General features: G+C 40.5%; 1 protein-coding gene across 1 annotated transcript; it reads right to left on the bottom strand.

Moving 5' to 3' along the window:
- HTRA3 (HtrA serine peptidase 3) lies at positions 1 to 25,335 on the bottom strand. Its single transcript, XM_059470957.1, has 9 exons — positions 24,617 to 25,335; positions 16,504 to 16,603; positions 14,491 to 14,713; positions 13,668 to 13,862; positions 11,031 to 11,063; positions 10,240 to 10,354; positions 3,928 to 3,976; positions 2,211 to 2,306; positions 1 to 963 (listed from the first exon to the last, which is right to left on the bottom strand). The coding sequence occupies exons 1-9, from the start codon at positions 25,038 to 25,040 to the stop codon at positions 798 to 800; spliced, it is 1,401 nt and encodes a 466-aa protein (XP_059326940.1). The 5' UTR covers positions 25,041 to 25,335; the 3' UTR covers positions 1 to 797.
- Positions 25,336 to 26,405: the final 1,070 nt, after the last annotated feature.

Raw genomic sequence — 26,405 nt, 5'->3', positions numbered from 1 at the left:
TTATTTGTGTAAATTTTAATCTCCTTACAGTAGAAACATACACAGTCAAAGCCAAAAGTAGTGTAACAATTTTACAGCAAAGCTTACCAGTAAAAATGCAAAACAGGTTTGTATCAAATTCTTAAATTGTGCACTTTCTCAAACTTAACTTTGTTCAGCACATCGTTTTGATTTATATATAAGGCATTAATTCTATAAGAATCATTTACTATATTCCAAAAATCGCATGACCTAGGTGTAACACTCTATAGCCTGACACCATTTTTGTTCCTTTCAATATTTACAGATTTCATCTACCTGCATTGACATGGAGCAGAGAAGCACTAAGAACAAGCTTTGCCAATAATAGGTTCACATTGAAAAGTTACATAAAAGGAAAAAAAAGCTCAATTTTGCATTGCAATAACCTGGGTTCTGCTGCAGCCATGATTGTGGTTTGAGAATAATTCTCTCTTTTATATACTTCCTCACTTCCAGTAGTATTTGGATCTTTCCATGTGCAGAACTGAATCTGCCCTGCAGCTACAGGAAGTGGGACCCATTCCTACAAGCTACACAAAATCAGTTTTTCTCCTCCTCCCCAGAACACAGTACTTAAGTTTTTTTTAAATTTAAATCTTCTATAAATGGCATCTTTGAAGTCATTCTAGCTACTATGTACAGAAATGGCTCAGGCAATTAAGTTAGTCCACCTTGTCATTAGTCAACAGGAAGTATAATTACTGTAGCTGTAAAGGAGGTATCTAGTGTTCCAGAATAAGTGAGTTTACTTATGGTGAGAGCTCCCTCAATTCTATTTACATGACAACTTCAGGCTCAATGTTAAATAGCAAGTCATCATTTCCTCTTCGGACTTCAAGTAGTAGAGGTGATTCATTCATCACAGCCTCCTGCAGGTCGCTGGAAGTCACCAAAGGACGCCCATTGACTTTCACAATAATATCTCCATCCTGGATCCCTCCTCTGCAAAGGCAAGAAAAAGGCACTAAGGATGCATTCGATGCAGAGGAAAAGTACAAAGGCTATTCACCCCCTCTTTTGAAAAGGAAATAAATTTTTATTCATTTTAGTCTCCACTGAAGGGAAATTTCAGCCTCCTGATTGTGAAATAACAGGTGGCACTTGCTAAATGCAAAACAAGGCTCAGGTTATTTCACTGAGGATTTTTTCTTAAACAACAAAAAGAATTTTCTGATGTCTTCTACAAACCTACAGCAAATGAGAAAAAGAAAAAAAGGCCTTTATCTGTTACTGATTCACTTTACTCAGTCCATTTGCAAGACCATGCTTTTAGGCCACCGATATGTATTTCAAGAATGGAAAATTAAAATCTCAAAATTTCAAGACAGGGACACCAGCTAAAGTACTGGTAAATTATTTCTCTCTTGCCACTCAAATGTAATCCTGAATAGTTGCTTTTATTACTTTGGTTTTCATCTTCCTAAAATAATTTTAAGAAATATTTTCTTTACTTTGCAACTGTTCTGTCAAACAGCCTCTTCCTTTAAGATTAAGCACTGTCTCAGATAACAGTTCTGACAGTGCCTTACATGAACACTATTCTGTTCCCTGCTTAAACTTAATCCAAGTTTCTGTTCATTAATATTCAACGTACTTCACAAAACTCCTCAAATTAGTTTTCATTGTATTTGGGATGTTCTTTTTATTTGCACACTGTGTTTCATAATGTCATCAAAGGTTGTAGTGAGATGGTGGCAGTCTCTTTTACCAAGTAACAAGTGACAGGACAAGAAGAAATAACCTTAAGTTGTCCAACGGGAAGTTTAGATTGAATAATAGGAAAAATTCCTTCAAAGAAAGGGTTTTCAAACACTGCAAGAGGTTCCCCAGCAAAGGGGTGGTGCCATCATCCCTGGAGGAATTTAAAAGATGTAGAAGTGGCATTTACAGTGCAGGACAGTTTACTAGTGGCCTTGGCAGTTCTGGGTTCATGGTTTGACTTGATGATCATAAAGATCATTTCCAACTTAAACAATTCCATGATTTAAATAGTTCTGAAATGCTTCATTTTTGTAGAGGTGAACAGAATCTTAGTACAAATATTTTAAACATAAAAGCACAATTTTTAATTGTTTAAAATACAAACCAAGCCTGGTATGAGGAAATACTTGAATATAAAAAGAAATATTACCTTCTAGTATCCCTTTGGAGGTTTATTTGTGGTGAAGAAAATAATGTGCTCTACCTACCTATGAGAAGGTGAGTTTGGAACAACTTCGTGTACATAAATTCCACTTCTGACATCAGGAAAATCAGCATTACTGTGCTTCAGTTCCTCCACCAAGCTAAAAGAAGAACAAAGTTATACAGAATATAAATATTCTTATTTATTAAGAATTTTTGTGACAAAAAGTAAACGACTTAATTATTCATTTGCCTGTTGTTTTGTGATGAAAATGTAGGGGATTTGAACTTGGATTAAAACAAATTACATAGATTTTAAGAGAGGCAAAACTCCTTATCTGTGCAAAGCATGCTAAACTTAATGGTCTTGTACCTGCAAGAATCTGACTTTGGCTCTTTGTAGCAGTAGCACAGAGGGCCTTGTTCATGAGGACAAGAACAGAAACACTCTCAGGGACAAAAGGTTTTTCTGCCCAAACACTCATTGCTGGTGACAGGTCAGACATTTGCTAACTTTTTTTGTTTCTATTATTTTGCTACTCATTCTTAATTTGTGTTTATCTAGACCAATTGAGTTTTTGATAACTCCAGAGAGAAGACAGATCAGAGATGGAAACTTCAGTTTCCTCAAGTTGTCATCAGCAATTTTTGTGGATCACTTTCTAAAGAAAGAAGACAGGAACCTCCTGCAAAACAGAGCCTCTACAAACATCCCCTCATTTCAAAGACGGTGACATCATTTCAGGTCTGTGTACAATGTAGGTTAAAACCCATTTCTGGAAAGAAAGCTTTTAAACCAAGGATGGATCACTGGGCTGTCTGCCATGAAAAACTGGGGTCCCAAAGAAGGAAAACAAAGCCAAAATCGCTACATAGCTTCCCTTTATTTGATTTAGTACTGAGGAAGCTAACAATTGAATAACTAAAGCAAACACAACAAAGGAAGTGGTCTTTTTCTGAAAACAGGCCTGCAGACACCTTACATGGCTTCCTTAGATGTTCCAAAAGCAGTAAAATCTCACATCGTGTTCACAATTATGCAGAGAAACATCCTGAGTGTCTCTCCATCAGTGATGTTAATGCCATTACACTGATTCGTTCCAGCTGAGGATCTCACCCTTCAGGGAGGATTGCAGGAGAATAACTCAAGAAAAAAAGATGGCTTTACTACAACCCCAGCTGGAAATTGTCCTGTTTAATTTTGCAGTCTACTGCCACATTGGAAACATGCCTACTGCTGGGAAAGAACATCAGCACAAGAGCCCTCATTTATTATCCAAGAATCTATCTGGGTAACAGCAAGACACAAAGCAATGTAACAGGGAAAAGGGAGTAAAGACCCAGAGGAGGGTGTCCATTTCTGGCTTTTTAACACAGAGACACAAAGCTTTAGTCTGGCACTTTAGCAGCTCTTTTTAGTTAATGGTTAGACACCAAACCTCACACCATATGGCCTCCACTGGCACTGATAAAACACCCTCCATCAGCTGATCTGCCATTGGCACTCAGAGTCACCTGAAAGCACCATTTTGCTTAAATCCCACCTATAACTTGGTGTAACTCCAGATGTCCTTGTCAAGAACTAAAATCAGTATTTAGAGAATTTTCAGGTCTCAGATCATAGATTTCACCTATATAATTTAAATGCCTGCAGATTTCCTAGAAGCCAACGCCCACTTTGGGATCTCTGGGGATTTGTAGAGAAAGATGAATGCATTTCTGAAGCACTGCTGGCCACATCTTGTGTGCATGAACAAACCATTACCTCTCTAAGGTACTTACGCAGGTGTTATTGTCAGCATTCTGATGCCAATGAAACGTTTCTTCCCATCTAAAAGGAACACAGAGGATATTTAAGAAATTTAGGTAAACACTGACAAAAATAACTGCTCTGATGACCCAAAATACCTGAAAATTAAAATGGAATTTATCAGATTTTAACAAAACTAAACAAAATCACACACATCTGTATAAAGTGGGGTTTTTTTATTAGCTTTGGTGTACAGAATGACAATCCCTCTCCCTGCAACTAAGACTAAGAGAGAAAGCTCATTTACACTCTCTAAGAGTTTTTCCTCCAATAAATTACTGTGATTTAGTATCACATAAATTCAGTAAATAGAAAATTTAATAACCAACTAGCATTTAATCTGAAACTGGTCAAGACCATTTCATCATATGATGGTTTCATTAAAATGTAGAAATGAAATCTTAACAAATCTAAATTTCCAATTTTCAGAGAAAGGACAATCAAAAAGTTCACACTCATTATAGTGCAAATGGCTTGTTATTTATACCCCAAAGAATAAAAATCAAGTTTAAAAAAATCCCAAAACATGTAGACCTTTGCCAAAATGGTTACAAAAATACTCAGAGGGCTGGAGCACCTCTGCTATGAAGATGGGCTGACAGAGTGGGGGTTGTCCATCCTAGAGAAGAGAAGGTTCCAGGGACACCTTAATGAGGTCTTTCAGTATTTAAAGAGAGCTTATAAGACAGGACAAAAGGAAATGGCTTCAAACTAAAAGAGGGTAGATTGGCAGTAGGTATCAGGAAGAATTTTTTATTATGAGGGTTGTAGCCCGTTGGAAAATGCTGCCCAGAGAAGTGGTAGATGCCCCAGCTGCCAACGCTCAAGGTCAGGTTGGATGCAATGAAAGGTGTCCCTGATCACTGCAGAGGAGTTGGACTAGGTGACATTTAACGGTCCCTTCCACTCAAAACTATTCTATAATTCTATGATTTGCCAGGATTCTGTGGAATTTTAAATGGTGAGAAATCACTCCTTTAGGAAGAACAACACATTTCTGAAGTTGGCTTTTACTAAGCCAAGATATTGCACAGCTGGCTTATGAAAAAAATGCAGTTTGATGACTTCCTGAAGTGAGTGCTGCAGTACTCAGTCACATCCGCCATGAAACAATATTTCCCTTACTTGTTCCAGCACAATGACTTCACAAGATCTTTGAGTTTCTCCAGCTTCTCAAATGAGGAAAAAGGAGATGCACACAGTCTTCTCTAGCTCTCATTCTTTCCAAGAAAAACACTCCCAAGTAAAAGACTTGGTTCTGAATATTACACTGGGGTAATATTCCCACTGGGGTCACTGAAAATGTTGACTACTAAACATTGGATTTACTACACTCTGAAAAATCTGGCATCCATAACTGTCATCCCTACTTTGCCCTGAAATGCTGGGCTCTCCTCCATTTTAAAGTAAAACTAGCAACATCAAAATCAGCTATAGTAAGAATGTCAAGAAGTTCAATTGCTCAGATTCGAAGTCTGAAGAGCTTTGGGCATGACCATGAACTAGCTCATGGCACTCTTCCACTTTCCATGGCAGAAATGTAATTTTTCACTTTTTAAAAATATTCAGACATGATAACTCTCCCCTCTAAAAACAATTCCCTTGTCCGTGCAATGTATACAGTTAAATTATGAAATTCCGTTCAGTGACAGCATCTGTGATGACACTTTTCTCTTTGCATTAAAAAATTTGATGCTGGTCATTGCCTGTGAGGCAGAAATTTGCAAAAACATGAAGATATTCTGGAGCCTGAGTTAAGAATGTTTACATGATGAAAAATGAAAATGAAAGAAGAGACAAAAGAAATTGACTTGGAAGAAACAGAACTGCAAGAATGAAAAACCACAGGAGAAATGACACTAGTGATAAAAGGAATTATTTCTCTAGTGGCTAAAGACATATGTAAACATAAAGCTTTTGGGAAAAAAAAAAAACAATCTTGCAACTACAGACTTACTCCTAACCAAAATTCTAATTCTACCTTCAACTTTGGGCAGGTCAAAGTATTACTTCACTTCTGTTCACGCACTGAAGTTCAAAAAGGCCTTCAGGCCTCTCTCTGCAGTAGGTTTGTCATACTGCAAACAGCAATTCATACTATAGGAGTAGCAGGCTATTTCATAAAGTAAAACTAAAAACTATGAGCCACAGGTTACTTTAGCAGCAGAGTATACACTCCTCTCTTTCTCCTCTCCAGACATTTTGTGTGTCAGAATACAAGTAAAAAATTCAGTCCTTTTGTTTCATAGAAGTCCATTCCACTGAATTGAACCCAATTCAAACACCAAAAACCAAAGTTTTCAACAATGATTAGTGGGAATATGATTGTCTGTATTTGAAGTATCAGCAGAGACTGAACAGGCACAGACAACCAGGAATGTTTTATCATTCCCAAAGTGTAAGCATGGTGATGTTGGGGCGAAGTCACATCGGCAGAACAGTGTGTGGCACCTGGAACTACCATTGTCATATTACATCTGCTCTGTGAATAGAAAGTCTCAAAACCTGTCATTCTGGCAATTTGTGCAATCATGAAAGAAAAGAAAAAATAATTAGGAGAACTGGAATAAAGTGATGTCATCACAAGGGTGCAGTCCCTCCAGTAGTTAACATATGTTAGAAGAATCAGGTTTAGCAAATGTGAAACCATTGTGGCCTAAAGCTGGAGCACAGCTTAGAAGAGAAAGACTCAAATCTCATTTTTGTAAACACCAGACCAGATTAAACACTGATTCCAGGGGTACAAAGCCAAGCAAACCAACCTCAACCACAAGACTAAACTTAAATCTCCTTAGTAATAATAGAAAGTCACAAGCAGCTGACCCCAAGTATCTAGATGCAGTTCACTATTCCCAGAAATTTCTGTTTCACAGTCAGGAAAGCACTTGCCTTATTGTTAAACTTTATTTATTGATGCTTGCAATAATAGAGATAAAAGCCAGACAGATAAACACCAACTGAAGGCAGAAATGCTTACGACTTATAAACTGTAGCAAAAAGAACTGATAAATCCAAATTAAGGGGTCATGTACTCAAACTTCTATGTCAAACTTCTATGGGCTTGAGTAACTGTGGTGCAAAATTATACTCAATGCAGCTGATTTCAGTGGGGCCAGGATATCATCAGGACTAACCCTTCACTTCTTACTTAAGTGCCAGCTTCTACTTTTCTGATAATTCCTTTTTCACCTAGCTCAATTTGCAGATTACATGAACAGCCCTGAAAGCATTTAAGAAAGGTATTCTGCTGCCTACTAGAAAACATGCAAACAGCTCAAGCCTATAATGCTGGACTCTGTGCAGAGTCCCTTTCATATAAATTGCATGGCTGAATTTAACAGCGGTCTGAATCTACACTCAGCAAGGCTCCTAAGCAACCCTCATGTTTTGTGGTAATTATTATGGATAATAATCATTCAAACACAAAGGTAAGAATATTGATTCAACACAACTAATACAAGGTCCTGGGGATGTAAAATGAGGATTCATGTAAACGAGCTGTTTGGTGTGGCCAATGCAGAACTGCCCCATTTCCCCTTGCCCATCTGAAACAAAGTTTATTCACTTTTCTGCTGACACTTTTAGAGGTTAAGCTGACCTTTAGGATGGATTTTATCTTTATTTTTCTCAAATTGTTGACTAACTGACTTCTTAAGCAGAAGTCATCTTAAAGCATCTAAAGGACTTCCTAGTTTTACTGTTCTGCTCAAGTCTAAACCAGGAATAGAGAGAGCTAAGACCAAAATGGAGAAATTCCTAAAAAAAATTTAAAAAATAAAATCAATCAATGCTTAAGTATGTAGTTAACTTGCAGACATAAACACAGAATACACAGCTGGTTGAAACTGAGATACAGATGGAGACACTTAACTTTATGTAGCAATTTAAGACTTCCTAACTATAAAAGGACATTAACCTTATTACTGGTAACCCCAAAATTAGCAAAGGCTTTCAGACCATTCAAGAGACAAACATCTCTGTGAAGGTTGTGACAAATCTTAGGTCAAAAATACATTAGGTGCTATTGTACATTAAGAATGCATTAGGTAATATAGAATGTACAGAAAACATAACCTGTGCAAATTCTTCATTCAAATTACATCCTCTAATTTTCCCCCACTCTCCACTCCTGTTCTTCAATAGATCAGATATTTGAAGTTATATATAATACATAAGACTTCAAAAAATATATGCCTTCTATATAAAACAGTTACCTGATCAACTGAGATTTGAAAGACTAACGTCCAGCTTATTAAACAACTGAGTATCTACTATGTCAGAATAAATTTGGAAAGAGTGATATCCTAAGGGAATGTTATCATCTTCAGGCAATATGATATTAAGAGCAAAATGGTAATACCCATAAATGTCTTTCTATGACCTAATATTACCATAAGGGAGGATCCCACTGAAACTACTGAAACATAACTGGAAGAAAACATCATAAAAACATTCCTAAAATTCTGCTTACATAAATTCATTATGCCAAAAAATAGCAACTATACAATAAATCGGAGAACTATTACTAAAAGCCTAAAAAATGAAAACTAAGTCCCAAATATGTGGTGAAAATATCTCCTAGAAACTTTCTTTATGCATTAAGGGCTGTAAATGACTTCTCTGCTATAGCAAAATTATAAGATGTACTTTAGAGAAGCAAAAGCAAAAAAATTGGAAAAATAAGTAACAAAATTTCCTGTGCCCCAGGATTTTTGGAGCAGTGACAGTCACATTGACACTAAAAGAAAGTATAAATCTTTTTGATTAGGGAATCATGTGACATGATTAAAAATAAAAATCTGTATGCTACAATCATGGTATAAACTTGAATCTTTCACAGTTTTTTCCTCCATGGCTAAAGCTGTCTCTGAGTCCTTAGCTGCGGAGGTAAAGGTGCCTGAAGGAGCAAGGTGACTGATTTCAGTGGTGACATCTCTGACCTTCACTGAATTTCCAGCCCGTTACCAGGAGATGGTGAGCTCTGCACAAAGCCTGAGTTCATGCCTCTAAGCCAGGCCTGCAGGCTGAGTCATTGCTCCTCCCTGGACTATGACAAGCACTTTGGTTCTAAAGAGTAACATCAATAATGAGACACCTGCTTGTTTTAGAAACCAACGATAAGTTAGTAACCAGGGTGAATACACAAGTTTTTTTGACATGTTGACTGAAACAAAATTATGTCAGCTACTTTGAAATGCACTTCTCAGCATATATTAACAACTTTTCTTCAACTACTCCTCCCCCTCACCTCAAATCAAGAGTGAAAACAATATGATTTGTGGAATTCAGCAAAACACAGATGAGGGGATCCATCAGGTTTGTGATGCTCTCATACAAGCAGATGCATCACTTTAAAACCACTGACTAAGGGAAGTTTCCAAAATAACATTGATCTGAGAAGACAGTGGTTTAGGGAGACAACCCTGGCATCAGAACTGGATGAACTCAGGAGAAGACAAGATTAATAACAAAAAGATTCAAGAGAAGAAGCAGCAGCAGCCAACATTCATGATAAAAGATTAGTAGTAGGGTGTGGACAGATAAATTGGCAAGAGAAAGAGTAAGGAAGGTTTGGCCTGGATGCAGCATTACTAGATCAGATTTGGCTGTGTAGCCTATAGTATGACATCTAGAACAGGGTGACAGATATGGTGCAGGCATGTAAAAAAAGTCTAAAGTACTGCAGTTGTCATTGCCAATATATTTAGATTTATATGCTGTCCAGTGCAGAGGCCTTTCTTTCTGCCTCTCTCCTATCTTCCCACGTATTTCTTCACAAATTAGTAACAGCCTTTCTTCCACCAGGGCCTGAGAATCTGTCACAATATGTGATTATATAGCACTGACATACATGACCATGATAAAATACAGGTCAGCTTCTATGGACTACTTCCCACCTGTAGATGCTTTAAAAGGTTTTTACCTTATTTTCTACAATATACCTTAATTTTTTGCTTGGACAAGAAACAAAAAGACAAAAACTCCTTAAACAAGTGATCATCTGTTCTCAAGATCAGTTGAGACAGTGATGATTCATCCGTGTCCTCACTATTCTCAGAGGCCCTATTTCCCATATTTATACACAGTCTGCTCTTTGGGGGTGTGAATAATAAAAAGTCTCTCCCACTTCTGTGAGATTGTTTTCTATTTCCCAGTCTGTGATGTCCTATAATGGAGAAGGATGCTGCTCCTTTCAGTAATAGGATCCCACACCCATGTCTTTTGGCACTTCACCTGGATCAGGATAATAATTGGAAGATGTCACTGTTTCTTGCAGACCTTACCTTTACTCTGTTTGTCATGTGACTCTGTGAGAAACTGAGTGATACGGTCTGAAGGAATTGCAAAAGAAATTCCAGCTGTGACCTTCAAGGTGTTAATCCCAATCACTTCACCGTCCTGTTGAGAGACAACACCCAATTAAATTTGTTCCTAAGTACAGGATTCAGCTCCCTGCCTAGCATTTTATGTTAAAAGCTGGTGTAAGAAATTCTAGAGTGTTGTAATCACTCAAGAAATAAACGCTACTTATAAGGGAGGATCTGGGCTTTGATTCATGATCCATTTCACATTTAACCGTGATGGCCAGAGAGATTACAGTACAGCGTGTTCATCCAAGGTCCATCCCAACACTCAGCAAGACATTTCCTCTGCCAAGTGGGCAGGGGAGTCACTACTACCACTACAACCACTGCCCCACAACACCAGTGCTGATTTAAAGCAATCTATTTTGAAAGAGTTGTGTGGGGTAGCCAGGTTCCATCTCTGCTGTGCATCCCAGGTTTCACAGTGTGAACTAACAAGCGTAACTGCTCCCTCCAGATCCAATATTCCTCACTGCTAGGTAAATTTTTCTGGGGAAATTGTTGCTCAATGGGGAAATATTCTCCTATGGTGTGTGAACTGAGACCAAATTTGCATATTCTGCATTAGCTACAGGCTATCTGCCTACCATTAGCTAAGTGAATGGAAGCTGGAATGATCCATGAATCTTTCCAAAAGAACATTCTCCCACTAACTTGAAACTAGCTCTTGAAACAAAACCAACCAACCAAACCAAGTCACATGGACTTACCAGATTAACTAGAGGTCCTCCAGAGTTGCCATACTGTAAAAATGACATAAGGGAACAATAAATTAATACTTCACTATTGGAAATGCAATTTCATTACAAACAGTACTGGTTTTGTAAGTAAATGAAAGAGAGGAGGTCATTTCTTAGGCAGTACTGACAGACACATTGATCACAGAAGATTAAAAGTAGGTCTTATCCTACCCCTCCACCCCTCTCATGATTATAGTTGTTTGGTTTTTTTCAGAAGCAGGAATTAAGTTAGGAGCCACTCCAAATAGACAGATGCTGAGTTTAAGACATTGAATAGTTAAAACTAGTATTTTGATTCTTCCAAAGCCTGTCAGAACAACATTTTGAAATAATTAATTGTTATTTAAAGTTATACTTCAGTGAAGTGCTTCTACAATTTTTGTTTCACTCATCACTTTGGTTTGTAATACTGTCAGTCTCTCATTCTCCACTGGAGCAGAATACAGTGGTTTGCATATTTAATCACAGCATATTGCTATGAGGTAGCTACTACATAAGCATTGATTTAGTAACCACAGACACATATGCCTCTCTAGGGAAGGCATAGAGCAGCTCTGGCCAGCCCAAAATTACCTAATACCTAATGGCCCTTAAAAGAAACATGCAACAGGACCACAGGAAATGAGAGTTGGGGAAGTTGCTTGTCCATCTTCAAGCTGGCTCAACAATTTGTTTTTTACTGAGGCCAGAGTTTTAGAGTAGGTTTCCAGCCAAAGAACAGCAAACAGCCAAAAGCAGCAACTTACCACTCAAAAGAAACAAAAGCTAAATGTATGACAGAGAAGTGAGACACAAACTGTTTACACTTAGATAGCACTGGGCAAACCTTATAGATTCTTAGGAGAATAAAATAGACATTAAAATTTATCAAACAGCTTCAAAGTTCAAATTGAACAATTAGATAAGTTCCTTATATTGTATCTCTCCAGTCACCAGAGGCTGCACATGTGATTTTTATGTCTGACTGGCACAAAGAAACCAAAATAATGATTTTTCAGCCTTGCTTAGCACATAGTCTTTCATCCACTTGTCTTCTGCTTGAAGGATGTGAAAGACCTTCAGGACATGCAATACAGCCCCATTTAGAACCTTATGGCCCTGTTTTCTCCTGCCCTATGTTACTGCTGTCCCAGCATTTCTCAAAAGGCAGCTGCACGCACATTCCTGCAGGAAAGTCTTGGCTGAGCCACAGGAATGCTCTGAACAGACCAAACTCTCAAACTCCTCCCATTCTCAGGAGAAAACGAGTGCATTAGCTAAGCACAAAGCATCCTTATGCCAGGGACCATCTTCATGTTTTGCAGTCCCAGATGGCAAAGCAATTCAAACTTAGTGTCATTTTCCTCACCTCATCTGCTACCATTCTTTGGTCCAGCATTATCTGACACACTCTGCTATCCTTGCCTAAACCTGCTCATTAGCTTTGGAAGGCAGCAAATGTCTAAATCCATACACAAGGAAGGAGTCTGAGCTTGAAAAATGAGTACAGGCAAGAAGTCAAGAATCCCATGTTCCAATTCTGTCTCCACCACCAGTTCAGTGTGCGCTCCCAAGTAACCCATCTTGCCTAAGTTTTCCTTATTCTCCTTGCATAGCTGAAGAGAGTAATTCCAACTAAAGGTCTAAGAGAGGTTCAGCTCCTGGGTCACACAAAAGCTTTTTGAAAAAGCTCACTTTTATGTCATATCTTAGCACAAAAAATAATTCTCCTCTTTTTTCCTCCCTACACGATTTCTTTTAACAAGTCTGTGACAATAATGATTTGTGAAGCACTCTGTGTGTGTAAAACACTATTATTTCTTGTTATGACAAATTTGACATTAAAGTCCAACAAACAAATCCTGAAAATATTTTCCTTTCAATGTGTAACAGATTTAAGGTATAAAATTTCAGGCCATTTTCCACCTCAGATATGTGTGCAATGCTCATTTTAGAAGCAGTATAAGCTAAACACATACCCAAGCACTTCACTTAAGCTCTTTGGATCACTCCAAGATGCTCTGAAGGAACATTAATGTATTTATATATAAGATGCAATGCTAGGACCCTTAGCTCCAAACCATACCTCAAACTTTGCTATTTTCCACCTCGATTCTTGTTTTGATTACATGGTGTGCAAAGGGAAAACAAGAACAGCAACAAAAAGCCCCAGTCCTCTCCTTATGTTCTTACCTGGGTGTCCTGTCATTAAACTGAAGCACATACTCTCAATTTAACTAGTCTATCTGCTTCTAAAGGATGGAGATGAAAGAAATTTTGGCTCTATTCTACAGCTTCCTTGACTTGAGGAACTCAGCAGGCAGAGAGAGAAATGTTTTAATTTACTGCTGGTTGATACAACCATGTTGCTGCATGAGATTTACAGAATTCAAAGCATCTGACTTATGCAGCATCCTCACAGACAACCTCAGAGGGAGAACTTTTACTTATCCTTCCCTTCACAACACTGCCTGAACACACCTTACAGACACTGCACAGAGTTTTGAAAAAGAAGAGTTTCACTGATGTTAAACAAAGCTGCTGGATTCATGTCTCAGAGCAGGCACTTCCATGCTGCACAGTGGGGACAGCCTGTGAGGTGGAGCTCATCCCACACCTGGTGCTTACATTAATGATGGCATCTGTCTGGATGTAATCCATGTCCGAGTCCCGCAGGCCCAGCTCTTTGCCGTCTCGCTGAGCCGTGCTCACAATGCCTGTGGTCACAGTGTTCTGTAGGGCAAATGGGCTCCCAATTGCCACCACAAATTCTCCTGGCCTCAGATCAGCTGAGTGTCCCAGTAATAATACTGGTAGTTTTTTCTTAAGTAAACAGAGAGAGAAAGAAATAAGCATTAGTTCATACTTGAAAATATTCTGATTGGAAAGATTAAAAACCAGCAAAAATTAGGAACAAAGACTTTCCATTACATTAATGGAAGAGCCACTCACTATCCTATACCCAAAACTTATGCTGTTTTAAACCATTTTCAAAAACAAACAGCTACGTCCAGTCCCTTGTAATTTCACTGAGAAAAGAAGGGCATCAAAATTTCCCTGTTTTCCAGCAGATTGTTGCATCCTCTTAGAAACAGCACAAACACCAACCACTGACTAACTGTTGACTACCACTCTCTATGCATTATGCCCACCTTGCAGTCCATGCATACTGACACAAAGCTTAAAAAACATTAGCCTGGGTATTTAGGAAAGATAGCATGATGTTGCCACATATTAAATGAGTGGAATTTTTTTCTTCATTTTTTTACAGTTCCTAACACAGAAGACAAAGTAATTTAATTTCAAGATATGAAAAATTCCCAGGCCTGTATTTCAGTACATTGTTCTCCACAGATCTTTCTAAGGAATCCTTAAACATATATTCTAGTCAATCACTTTGTACTAACTGAAACAGCCCAAATTAAGGCATTCTCCTGTTTATGTCACTCACCTTAGGGTGAATCTTTATTGTTGCAATATCAGATTTCTTGTCAATGTCTTTGATGGTTGCTTCATAGGTATCTCCATTCTGGAGCTGTACCTTCAGTTGTTGTCTCCCTGATATTGCATTTGTGCTTGACACCACGTGGGCATTGGTCACAATTAAACCAGAATCAGACATAATAAACCCAGATCCACTGGAAAGGGGGACATTTCGACCAAAGAGAGGGTGCCTGTACAAAAAGCAAGCAATTTTGCGTCATAAGGAAAATCAACTTAAGATTATATTAGACGTCACCACCTTTCACTCTGAGAATCAATTTTTTTTTTCAAAAATTACAAAGAAAGGATCCCTTCCTGAAAATTGTGACTGGTTTTAGTCAGTCAGGGAGACAGGAACTGAGGTTTACAGACAATTAGCAGGATCCTTTTCCTTTGATTTCCAATTCTGTCTTTATGAACTTCATTGCACAGAGGGTAGGTGACAAAAAATGAAGGAGAAGGAGCCCATCTGATCCCACTGGTTACTGATTACATACTGAAAGGGGGAAATAAAGCTAAAAAATTAACTGATCATCTAATGGGAAAAGGGGAAGAAGGAAAGGAACCTTGCAGCTGGACAGAGGCATAAAGGAAGAGATGAGGTTTAAGGAGATCATGAAGCCCAAGTGCAGACAGGAAAAAGCATGTCTCGAAACCAAAATTACTAGGAATGTGAAAGAAAAAATGGAAAACACTAACAATGGGTAAAGCTTGGTGGGAAGCAACATGTGCTGCAAAACAGACCGGTAAAAGAGTTTACAACTGTTCAAGGCATTACAAATTTTCTCTGTGAACAACTGCTGTAATGACCTCATGTTGGGGAATATAAAGTGTCTGCATAGTAAAAGACAAGAAAAGGCCCACAAAGTCTTTCTTCCCAGACATGGTTCCTGGTTAGGATATTATTTGAAAGTCCTGGACTATTTAGCAGTAAACAACTGGAGCCAATCCCAGGAAAAAAAGTAGTATCAAAATTAGCACCCAGCAAGCTGCTAGGCAAACATTTACTTGTAGGGAAAGAAGAAACAATCTTAACTACATATGCAAAGATCTTAAGGATCTTCAGCTGTAACATCCTCTCAAAGGACCAATCACCATGTGCATAAAACTGTGTCTCCTGATATACTTGATTATCTTGATTTTGTAAAATCAAGATAAAGCCTACAAAGAAAAAAAAAGCCTACAAAAATTCTCAAAGAAATACTTATATCTGTGGAAATTGAGAGGACTCTAGAAAGAAAGGTATTCACATAATGGAGTTCATGCAATATTTGCAGTAATTTGTTCTGACAGCAGGCTGTTCTGAGGACTTATTTAAACCTCCCAGGTTGTTTTGACACTCAGTGTTGATCTTGCCACCTCAGGTCCAGCTTCAGCATCCTGAATATTGGTGATGTGCAGGTCAAGAAATTTAGTACATTTCTTTCCTGTCAGGAGCCATTTCTGTGTTTAGATAGGCTACATCTCCTTGACATTCTACCTCTTAATGCTCTTCTTGCCCAAATAAAATCACCTCTCATTCAAAGTTGAAAAAGTAACAACAAGCCATTTTTTTCCAGCTTAGTGTCTGGAAATATATATATATACATATAAATATATATATATATATATATATATATATATATATATATATATACATATTTATATGTATAAATGTGTGTGCATATATATATGTATGTATTTAAACTGAGATAACAAATACAGTCCAAAAAGCAGAACATTTTAGTGAAGGCTGAAGATACCTCCAAAGATGAGATATACTTATTTTAGGGTGGATAGTATATATTGCATATTATTGTAAACCCATTAGAATAGATCTACTGAACAGGAACAAAAACCACAAATGTGTGGTTCTCTGGAGAAATGGGTCTGCTGTAATGTTTTAGAATATTTTTTTGAACCTCAAATTCAAAAGGAAAATTACTACACTGTAGTGTAGATCTTCGTTAAACAATGTAACTAAAAGAATTGAAAGTGTTACCTGAGGAAAAGTTCAATGTGCACAACTGCAGGTGCAATCTTTTCCACCACATCAGCGATGAAGTTGAATTTGTATCTTGGGCTGCTCGACTGTAGGTGACCTATACTAGCAGAAAGAATTGGATATGTTAATAAGACAATACTTTTTTATTAAGTAGGCAAGATGAACCTGACTTGATTTGATCTGTTTGTCCTACCAGAACAGTTTCCAAACAGTACTGGAAAGGGAATCAAAGTCATTAAGATAGTTCAAAACTTACATAGCATTCTGTGTGATCCTGAGAAAATTAAACATCAGCACCACTTAGCTCTACATTCTTTTCTTTGGACATCTATAAGCTCTGTCTTGAGCATTTTTCTGCAGACAACTACTTATTATCCAAGACACACAGGGTCATAAGATAGGTCAGGCTGGAAAGGACCTTAGGAGGTATCTAGTTCTACCTCCTGCTCAAAGCTGCATCACCTGCAAAGGGAAACAGAGTTGGGACTTGCAAAACTCCAAGGATGGACAGTCCAGAAACTTTCTGGGAAACTTTTCCCACTGCTTCACTGTCCCTCATGATGTCTAGGTTTTTCTTACATCAAGACTGAACTTCTTGAGCTCATGTTCCAACTCATGCCCCTTGTCTCTCATCCTCCCATTATGCACCTCTGTATGGATCTGGCACACAGGGAGGCTGCTCTCAGCTCCCCTTGAAGCTTTCTCTTCCCAAGGCTGAACAAGCCCAGTACCCTCAGTTTCTCCTCACAGGAGATACGTCCAGTTTCCTCCAACCACCCTCATGACCTTCTGAACTCACTCCAGTTTGTGCATGCCTTTCCTGTGTACTGAGAGATCCAAAACTGGATGCAGTATTCCAGATGTGGTCTGACAAGTGCTGAGTACCACAGCTGCAGAACTTGGGAGTCACAATTCGAACTTAAGTTCTATTTTTTTTAAAGTAGACACATTAGAACTTGACTTAAATTACAACCTTTGCACCTAAAACTTTTTGCAAATTCACATTTAAAGCTGTCATATGCAGCAGGGCCTAGCAATAGACTACTAGAATGTCTGACAAAAGCCAGTATGGTACTACATTAAACAGCACTATACACAGCATTCATTAAGAGTGAATAAAATAGTGTGAAGTTAAGATCTTAAAGAGGTGGGGGCAAAGCCCACAGCACCCTGGCTTCTAGCACCACAACACCCCAAAGGAATAGCACTGCTTGTGCTAAATGTCATGTTCTCTGCAGTCCCTGATACACAGAGCCATATCACCACACATGTAAAGCATATGTAGGGGATGTATTCCCACACTCAAATAGCATTCTTTTGTGTTCACAGCCTGAAGCTTCAAAATTAACTATGGGATCTACCAAAGGGAGCAAATGAGTTGAAAAAAAAAAACAGGCCAAGAAGATTAGGAATTTCTTCACAGAAGTCTGCAAGTTCTTTATCCTGTTACTGGACATGGGATTTAGTTCTGAATGAAAAGAAACCCTGCTTAAATGTAGCAAGTTAGATTTATGTGATACTGAATAAACAAAAGGAAAAGCTTGGCAGGAATAGGATCAGTCTATTATTTCTATGTACATTCTCATACACTCTGAAGAATCCCTCCAGCCAATTGAATGTTCTTGTTTTAGTGCTTAGTTTAAAAGAGACACAGCAAACAGGAATCACAGAGGACAGTCAAATGTAAGCACAATATACTGGTATTTATTTTGCTTACAAGGCCACTGAAGAGTTATTTTACCTTCAGTTCCCAAGCAGCTTGCCTGATTATGCATTATATCCTTTGAAGTCTACTGACAAGACTTTGAACACTTGCCTACACAGCAAGTGCTCACTGACAGGATACAACATTGCCATCACATTTACCCTAATAGACATGACCACGCATCAGTGAAAGGCGGCTGATGAACTGCACAGAACTGGGGAAAAACTAGGGATGAATGCAGTCTTTCAGTTGGTGTAAATCAGCACAGCTCTGTGTGAATCAGGCCAACTAAATCCATTTGCATCTTCTAAGTGCTCAACTGTTCTGCCCAGGCCAAATGGATGCAGCACTGTACATGGCCACAAGCACAGGAAGATGCTTGTTCAAAAACCTCACTCCTGACTAGCCACCAGGCAAACATCATGGGTGCCAGTGGCTTTCCAGCTAGGATTTGGGGGAGGCAGAGAGAAAGCATCTGAAAGAGGTAGTGAATGCAACATGAAAAAAAGGTGAGGAAAATAAAATGCAGCAATACAGAGAGGAGACTAAAACTGAAACAATGTTTATCTTCTTTTCATACAACAGTAAAAACATTTCTCTGTCTGAGCAGAAGCCCAGAACCTCCCTGCTGGGGTTAGAAGACAAGAACGCTCAAACCTGAAATAAAATTGAAATCTGCACCAATATTAAAGAGAAATCTGAAACAAAGGAGGATCAGGAATAACAGACACTCAGGCTTTGTATGAAAGGAATGTCTGAAGATCTGGTCTGATCAGAGATGAGCTAGTTTTTCTCTTGTCTGGTGGGGACCAAACACTGGTGAAAACTGACTTACAAAGCTGATCTTTCTTGAATAATTTTCTGCAAGCTGGCAGTGATGAGAACCTTTAAACACATTATATATGATGTGCCAGGAACTCAAGCTACAGACGTGGAAGGTATAACTGCACACTTGCATTAACTCAGCACTATTTAAGGGAACTGAAGTGTTGGTCATTATTAACAGCATTTTAGTGCATAGTTATTAAACTGATGGTTTTCATCATAAATCCTCAATATACTCCAAAAGGGAGGAACTGAAGCCTGGGAAACTGAAGAAGGAAGCAACATCCAGCACTGAGTACGTTGTATAATGTCTATATACAGTGAAGAATCTATCCTTTAATGTGCACTAGCTGGTAGACACCAGCTGCTGCTACTGTCCTTACTAAAAGAGAAAGTTAAGTATGTATCTCCCCCCTCCATATTTCTGCTGCCTTGTAGAGCCCCACAGAGCCTCAGATCTCTGCTGCCCTGAGCATGTAACAGCTCTGAGCCCACAGAACCTTTGTGGATTTTGACCCATTGACCCTCTGAGATTTGCCACATAGTTTTTCAAAGGTCTCTCAATTATTTTCCATGTTATTACTGAGTGTTCAGAATCATCTCACACTAACAAAATCTAATTTATCTTGGCAAAAAAACATAATTTAATCCAATTAGCCACGTGTTGCATAACCAAGATTTCAAAGGTGCTGCATCCAGGTTGCATTTGAAATAAAACTAATGTTTTGCTGTATGAGTCCTTAGCTGTCTATGCATTTCTTAGTCAAAAAAAACTAGATTTCCCCAATCTGCTCCATAGCCACAAATCAACCAGATTTTCAGCAGCCCTGAACTTTTAGCCTATCATTTCATCTAAGTGATTAGATCTTCAGGTCTCCAGCTCCCCTTGCAGAACACTTAAAATTCATATTTCAATTTAAGTGCATGGAGCTAAAGATTTTCAGCATATTTTCTAAAATGTGACCTTATGCTTCCAATTTTATGGGCTCCAACTACACTGAATTTAAATGACTAAAGCTGAGTGCCTTTCAGGTAGGAGTAGTCTTATTATCAGTCTAAGATTTTTCCTGGATAGTGGTGTTATCTACAGGCTATGGGTCCATTTAATAGTGGGTTATTTACTTTCTTGCAGAGACAATAGACTCCAATCTCATTAAGACTGCTGGAACCAGGAACAATGCCAACAAATCTGTAGAGTTAACTTAGTATGAAGAGAACTGGAAAAAAATTCAGCAGAAATAATCATTATAATCCCACTGAAGACAATAAAACCAGACCAATTTACATTTGCAAAAGACTGAAGATTTCTGAATATCTGCCAACTTAGTCCCTGTAGAATTAAATCAAATCACATTCACTGCTTTCTTAAAGACAATACATTGTATTAAAATCCACAATTTTATATTCATTAAGAATATGTGAGCCTGGAAAACTCATTCTTTTAAGGTTGTTTCTCCATCCCCCTTTTAAAACCAGCTTCAGAAAAGATCTGTGCATTCAGCAAATTATTATGTCTAAGGGAGGACTGCAACCTGGCAGATCTGATCACCAGGGATAAACACTGTCCCTACTGTGCTTTCATGGAAAGAAATGAAAGACAAATAAAAGATTATAATGTCTCTGCTTAAAAACCAGAAACATCTGCTGGAAGCATAGGTTCATGGGCAGCTTTTCTGATGAATTCAGCATTAAGATCAAGTTGCATAGCTGTGCACTGACCATAAAGCCTTGGTGAGTTTAATGCCACATTATGGTTCAGGCAACTTGTTTATACAATGGATGTCTACCGTGCACAGATGAAAACAATTTGGTGAACCAACACCAAAGTGGCTTTCTTGTGCAATGTAGCAATCACAAGGGCCAGACAGAGACAGACTGGCACAGGCTTTCTAGCACAGACTCCACACTGACTTTGGATGCTTGGTATCCCTCCTTTCCAAGTGACCCTCATGAGGAGATACAACAAGAACAGCCTTTTGCTGTTACTCATCCTTTACAAAGCAGTCAAGTGCTCTATTCTGAATTGTATACCAACTCCTGTACGCTGTCCATCCTCACCTGCAGTAACTCAAAGCAACTCAGGCATAAGGAAAACAACCAGCACAGGAATGTGACCAAAGTTTGTGTTTCCAGCTAATATCTCACAGTACATTTCCCTAAATACAGCTGCAGGCAGCTTTAAGGCTTTGATGGCAATAACACCAGCAGGAGACTTCTATCCCTCACTGGGCCAGCTTCTCAGAAATGCACATAATCATACACTCAGCTGTTCCTCTGTATCTTCAAGGTTATGTACAGGCACAGTCCAAACACGTGTGTGCAATGACTTATGAATTAATTGTGTTTGAAACACTCTCTTAGGAATATGAACTTTTAGGCTCATATCTTTCAAAGATCTGATTGACTTGGGTGAGTCAACATCACAACCCCTTTCTGAGAGTGAATTCATGTTAACAGTGCAGAGTACACTAAATGGTGAGTGTCAAGTCCATCCTCAAAGGTTTTCTCATTAAGCTTTTAATTTTCCTAGTTCCATTGACAAAAGAGCACCAGTATTTAAAAAAAAAATTGCCTCCATGTCTTAGGTAAGAAAATACAAATCTTTTGACATTTGTAAACATCAAAAGAAGGGAAGTTAACTGTACTAAGCTGTACTGACAGATCAAAACCAGTCCTTTGTTCAAGAAACAAGCAGGTTGACTGTCGATGGCAGGTGACCAAGTGAATCCTTGCAGTGACATGTCTGATATCTTAGTTGATTGATACATGGCATTGTTAAACTTACACTTGCTGCCCTGAGAAACAAGGCTCTATAGGAATAGATATTTGATTACAGAGGTTGTCCTCCAAAAGTATTTCTCCCATTACTTACATGCTAGCTTGTAACAGCTTGTTGTTATCACAGTAGGTGACAGAAGGCAGAAAAAATAGCTTGACAATATATTCCCATATATAAAGGTATATACTGTTGAAAAAAGTTTAAAACCCCCCCCAGTATTTGTAGAAGGGAGTTTAAATTGGCACAGGATTTCTGCAGACTGCTCCCACTGGTACCTCTGAGAGGCCCCTGGGCACTGGTACCTTGCAGAGCATCAGTAATGGAGCCCCTGGACCTCCATGCAGTGCACACCCCGTTTAGAACACTGTGTGCAGAACTTGCAATTTGGCATGGTGCCTCTCAACCTCATCCAGGACTTCAACAAGGACAAAAACACTTTAAATTCTGTTAACTTTTCAATTATCACTTAGGAGCCCTGGCCACCTCATTCCTCCCTTCCTTCCTGCATCCTTGTTTCATGTATCCCTATTCACCAGACTGCTGTCACCAGGAAACCACTGCTAGGTTTCTCAGTCTGTCTGGGTTTATCACAGCCAAAATCCAACTCAGCATCAACACAAGCAGCTGAAAAAGGAGAGGAGCAGACATTTCAGGAGCCACTCTAGGTCTGTGCATGTTCTAAATACCGCCTTATTCATACTATATGATGCTTCTGTTATCTGAGATTGTTTTAATATATGGATGGTTAAGTAAAACTGCATTTACTTCATAACTAGCTTATCCCTTCAAATTCTGAGTCATCTGAGGCCAGGCAAGAACAGGAGAAAAAGAAATTTGACAACAATTTTAAACTGTCAAGTTTCTTCCAAGCCTCTCATTACAGCCATTGCAAGTTATCGTTTAAAAGAAACCCAAAACAAACAAAAAAACCCATAATTGAGTTCTATTCCTGGCTCAACCACCAACTCAACCTGACCTTGGGCAAGACACTCGGTTTCTTTGAGCTTCAGTTTGTGCAGCTGTAGAACTGAACAAAAAAAATTAAATCTCAACTGAAAACCAGATGCTTCATCTAAGCTGATGTTTTCTGAGACAAAAAAAAAAATAAAGCCAAAATAAACACTAAAATAGTTGCTTGAAAAAAAAATCTCTTCTGCCTCACAGCTCTAAATTCCTAAGCCTATTAGCATTAGATTCAGGAGGATTCCTTAAAGAAAATGTCACATATACCAAATGCCAAGCACTCAGCAAGCTCTCAGATGCAGGCTAGTTCACTCATTTTGGTTAAACATTTTGATTATTTCACATGGATCAGTTTCAACTAAGTTTTAGGAGTACTAAAGTTAACATTTGCTGATGTGAAAAGGCACAGGCAAAAACAATTTATAACTACAAAATACTGGAGAGATGGAACATTGCAGCTTCAGGCTGGCATCTGAAACAATTCTTGGCTCTGACAAGATACTCTGAAAGGAACTCCAGGAACATCATTTGAATATCCTCCCACTCTGAACTGGCTTAGCCTTTCCAAAGATCAAAATATATATGAAAGGCCCCCTATTCACAGAAAGGCTACAACAGTGCCCCTATTCCCTCTGAACCCTCCCAATCATTTTGGCCAGTTTGCTGTGAATAAACAGGATGGTTAGTGATTTACCTGACATAATGAAAACATTAATGCATGTTTTAAAACTTCATTAAGCATAGCACTTTTCTCTTTTCAGGAACTCTATGGGAAATGCAGCAGAAGCAAAGCCTTTAAAAAATAATATACCAGTAAGTATGTGGAAAGATACTGCCAGCATTAACACTTCCATAAAGAGACACATTTTAATATTAAAAGGAAATTACTAGCTTAAGAGATTACTAAACTTTCCAAAGTTAAATCACCAAGCCTGAAGTTGTGTGTCATAGCATATCACAGGCTCTGAGCAAAGGCCTCGACACTTTATTACAACCACAAGATCATTTGATAGCCTGAATATCAATATTTTACACTATAAAGGAACTTCTCAGGGTTTTTTTTTTTTCCTTACAAGACTTTTTTCCTTGCAAGGGCTCTACAAGACTACAAAACCCTTTGGTGAAGAAAACAAACCAGACAAAAGACTATGTTCTAGGTGGTTTATCTAATATGCAGCGCTTTTCTTGCCCTGATGGGCTTTTAGAGAGAGGCATTTTCTGATTCACCTGTCGGGTCAATTTGGCTAACATCCCAAAATGCCCCAGGGACGGTCCCGGAGCTCAGGTGTTCCCGGGTCCCGCTCTGTTTGTGTGCCGGCACGGGGGATGCCACCAGCACCAACACCGCCACCCAACAGCACTGCCGCCACCGCAGCCGGCGCGGCGAGCGCAGGTGGCACCGGCCGCACGGGAGCGGGCTGGCGCTGCTGCCCTGCCTCCAGAAAGGTTTCTGCCGCTCGCTGCCCTGCCTCCAGAAAGGTTTGTGCCGCTCGCTGCCCTGGCCTGACAGCCGAGCCACCTCCACCCACCTCGCTCCCACCTGGCGAGCGCGCCCGCCTCTTGTCCCGGGAGCGCTGCGAGGCATCATCCACAGCCGTGCTGCTGGTTTGAGGGAACCCTTCCCAAACCCCAGCCCACCCTGAGCATCCGGCAGTTCTGCTGGTCAGAAAGCACCTGAGCATCCATTCCGGATGCCACAGGTGTCATTAGTTTCCACATCCCTGGAGGTTTTTAGAGTACCTACATCCACCCAGTCTTCCCAGGCCACTAAAAATCGTGACTTTCTTTACCCAGGTGTCCCACCCCGCGCCCCGCGGCAGGTCCCACCATGCTCCTACCCGATTCACAGGCTCCCTTCTGGACCTGGGCGATGCCGGGCAGCCCGTGCTGCAGCGCCTTGCGGCTCACCGCCTTCAGCTGGCAGATGTTGTCGTAGGTCCGGCCGTCGCTGCCGCACACCTGGGCGCTGAGCTTGCACTGGCAGACGCCCTTAGCGAAGCGCTTGCCCATGGGGTAGCGGCAGTCGAGGCTGTCCCCGCAGGGCGGGTCCTCCTTGCGGCCGCAGGAGTCCCCCTCGCCCGCGGCGCAGATGAGGCAGCAGCCGCAGCGGTCGGGCACGTACCCGCTGGGGCAGCTGGGGCTGGGGCACGTGGAGACATCGCAGCGGGCCGGGCACTTGGCGCGGCCGTGCTGGAGCTCCGCGGCGTGCGGGCCGGCGCTGAGGGACAGCAGGAGCAGCGGGCTCAGCAGCGACACCCGCATCCTCGGCGGGGACAGCGGCGGCGGAGCGCGGGGTGCGAGCCCGGCCAGCCCCAGGGCAGGAGGCGGGAAGGTGCGATCGCGGCGAGGGAAGGGAAAGGCGGGCTTTATGCACACTCGGGCAGGACGGTGCCGTCTGCCCCGGGCAGCGCTTCTGCGGGCCGAGCGGGACGGAGGAGGGCAGCAGGCCGGAGACAGGGCCGCGGAGTCACGGCCGGCTCGGTCCCCGCAGGACGCGGCGGCTCCCAGGACTCAGCTGGCCGGACTGAGGCGCCGAGCCATGGCACGGAGCGCCGAGGGCAGGCGGAGCGGGAAGCGCTGGGAAGGCGGCGGCAGCGCTGCAGGGTTATATGAGGGACGGGCCCGCCGCCCCCAGCAGCACCGGCAGTTGCCCAGGCTCCACCCCGGGCGGGACGGACGGAGCGGGGAGGGCCGGCTCCCCTCAGCTGGGCGCTGCGGGGCTGAGCCTCCCCGCCCGCCTGCTGGTAAATCACCGCCCCGAACGGGGAGAGCCCGGCGTGAGGACACCAGCGGCTGTGGGTGTCCGACGTGGCATAAACAAAGGCGAATCTGTTACATCTGAGCGGTTGTGATCTCTGTGGGCACAGGGGCAGGGAGCCGGCAACCGCTTTGCCTTCCCTCTTGCTTGTCTTTAATGTCAGCAGTAATAAGGGCGTTTGTCGCCACTGCCACCGAAAGATAATCAAATTTGGCCTCTCTTGGTTGGTCTCAGCTGTAATATTAAACACCGTCTTGGGCACAAATCCCTCTTTGCCGGTGTTAGAGCAGAGACACAAGTAGCTGAACCACGGTGCTTGTAGGCAGTCGCTCTGCAAGGCATCATTGCACATTGCACGAGACACTTTCCAGCTGCCAAAGGGGATCTGCTGGGCTCCACACCGTTATTTGCTTCAACAAAAGATTTGGCAGCTTCTCTAAAATAGTAGTTGGAAGTGTTGCCAAAGCCTTAATATTTGAGGTTTGAGGGTTTTAATCTACTATTACACATATTCAGGAAGACTATCAGGTGGAAGAGTGCATCTGTTGAGCTCTCAACCTCTACAGTCTTTATAACATGCAGAGTAAATCTTGCCCATGCATGCCATCTTTATCAAGAAAATACTCACTTTTGCTCCAAGGTAATCACAACTTTTACTCGACGTAACTTTAAAATTAATTAATCCAAGTACGGGTTGACCTGGCTTTCAAAAAAGTTAAGCTGACTTCAGAAAAAGGATGTCTGACATAGGTCACCCAGAGCCTATACCAAACTTTGGAAGTCTTACTTGCTGGATATGACACATCCAGCCTTGACTTCTTCCTGCAGTTCCCCTTTCCCTCTTATTCACACAAGGGATAAAACTCATG

This window comes from Ammospiza nelsoni, chromosome 4, assembly GCF_027579445.1.
Source record: "Ammospiza nelsoni isolate bAmmNel1 chromosome 4, bAmmNel1.pri, whole genome shotgun sequence".
Taxonomy (NCBI): Eukaryota; Metazoa; Chordata; class Aves; order Passeriformes; family Passerellidae; genus Ammospiza; species Ammospiza nelsoni.
The sequence above is the reverse complement of the archived record's forward strand: the minus strand, read 5'-3'. Positions and strand labels throughout refer to the sequence as shown.

Bases quoted from the DNA above. Each gene is read 5' to 3' on its own strand.
- HTRA3 (XM_059470957.1), bottom strand. From the start codon at position 25,040: ATGCGGGTGTCGCTGCTGAGCCCGCTGCTCCTGCTGTCCCTCAGCGCC. The intron at 11,064-13,667 runs GTAAGCACCAGG...TCATTTTTACAG, and splicing joins AGACAGATGCCATCATTAAT to TATGGCAACTCTGGAGGACC. The intron at 10,355-11,030 runs GTAAGTCCATGT...GTCTCTCAACAG, and splicing joins GAGGACCTCTAGTTAATCTG to GACGGTGAAGTGATTGGGAT.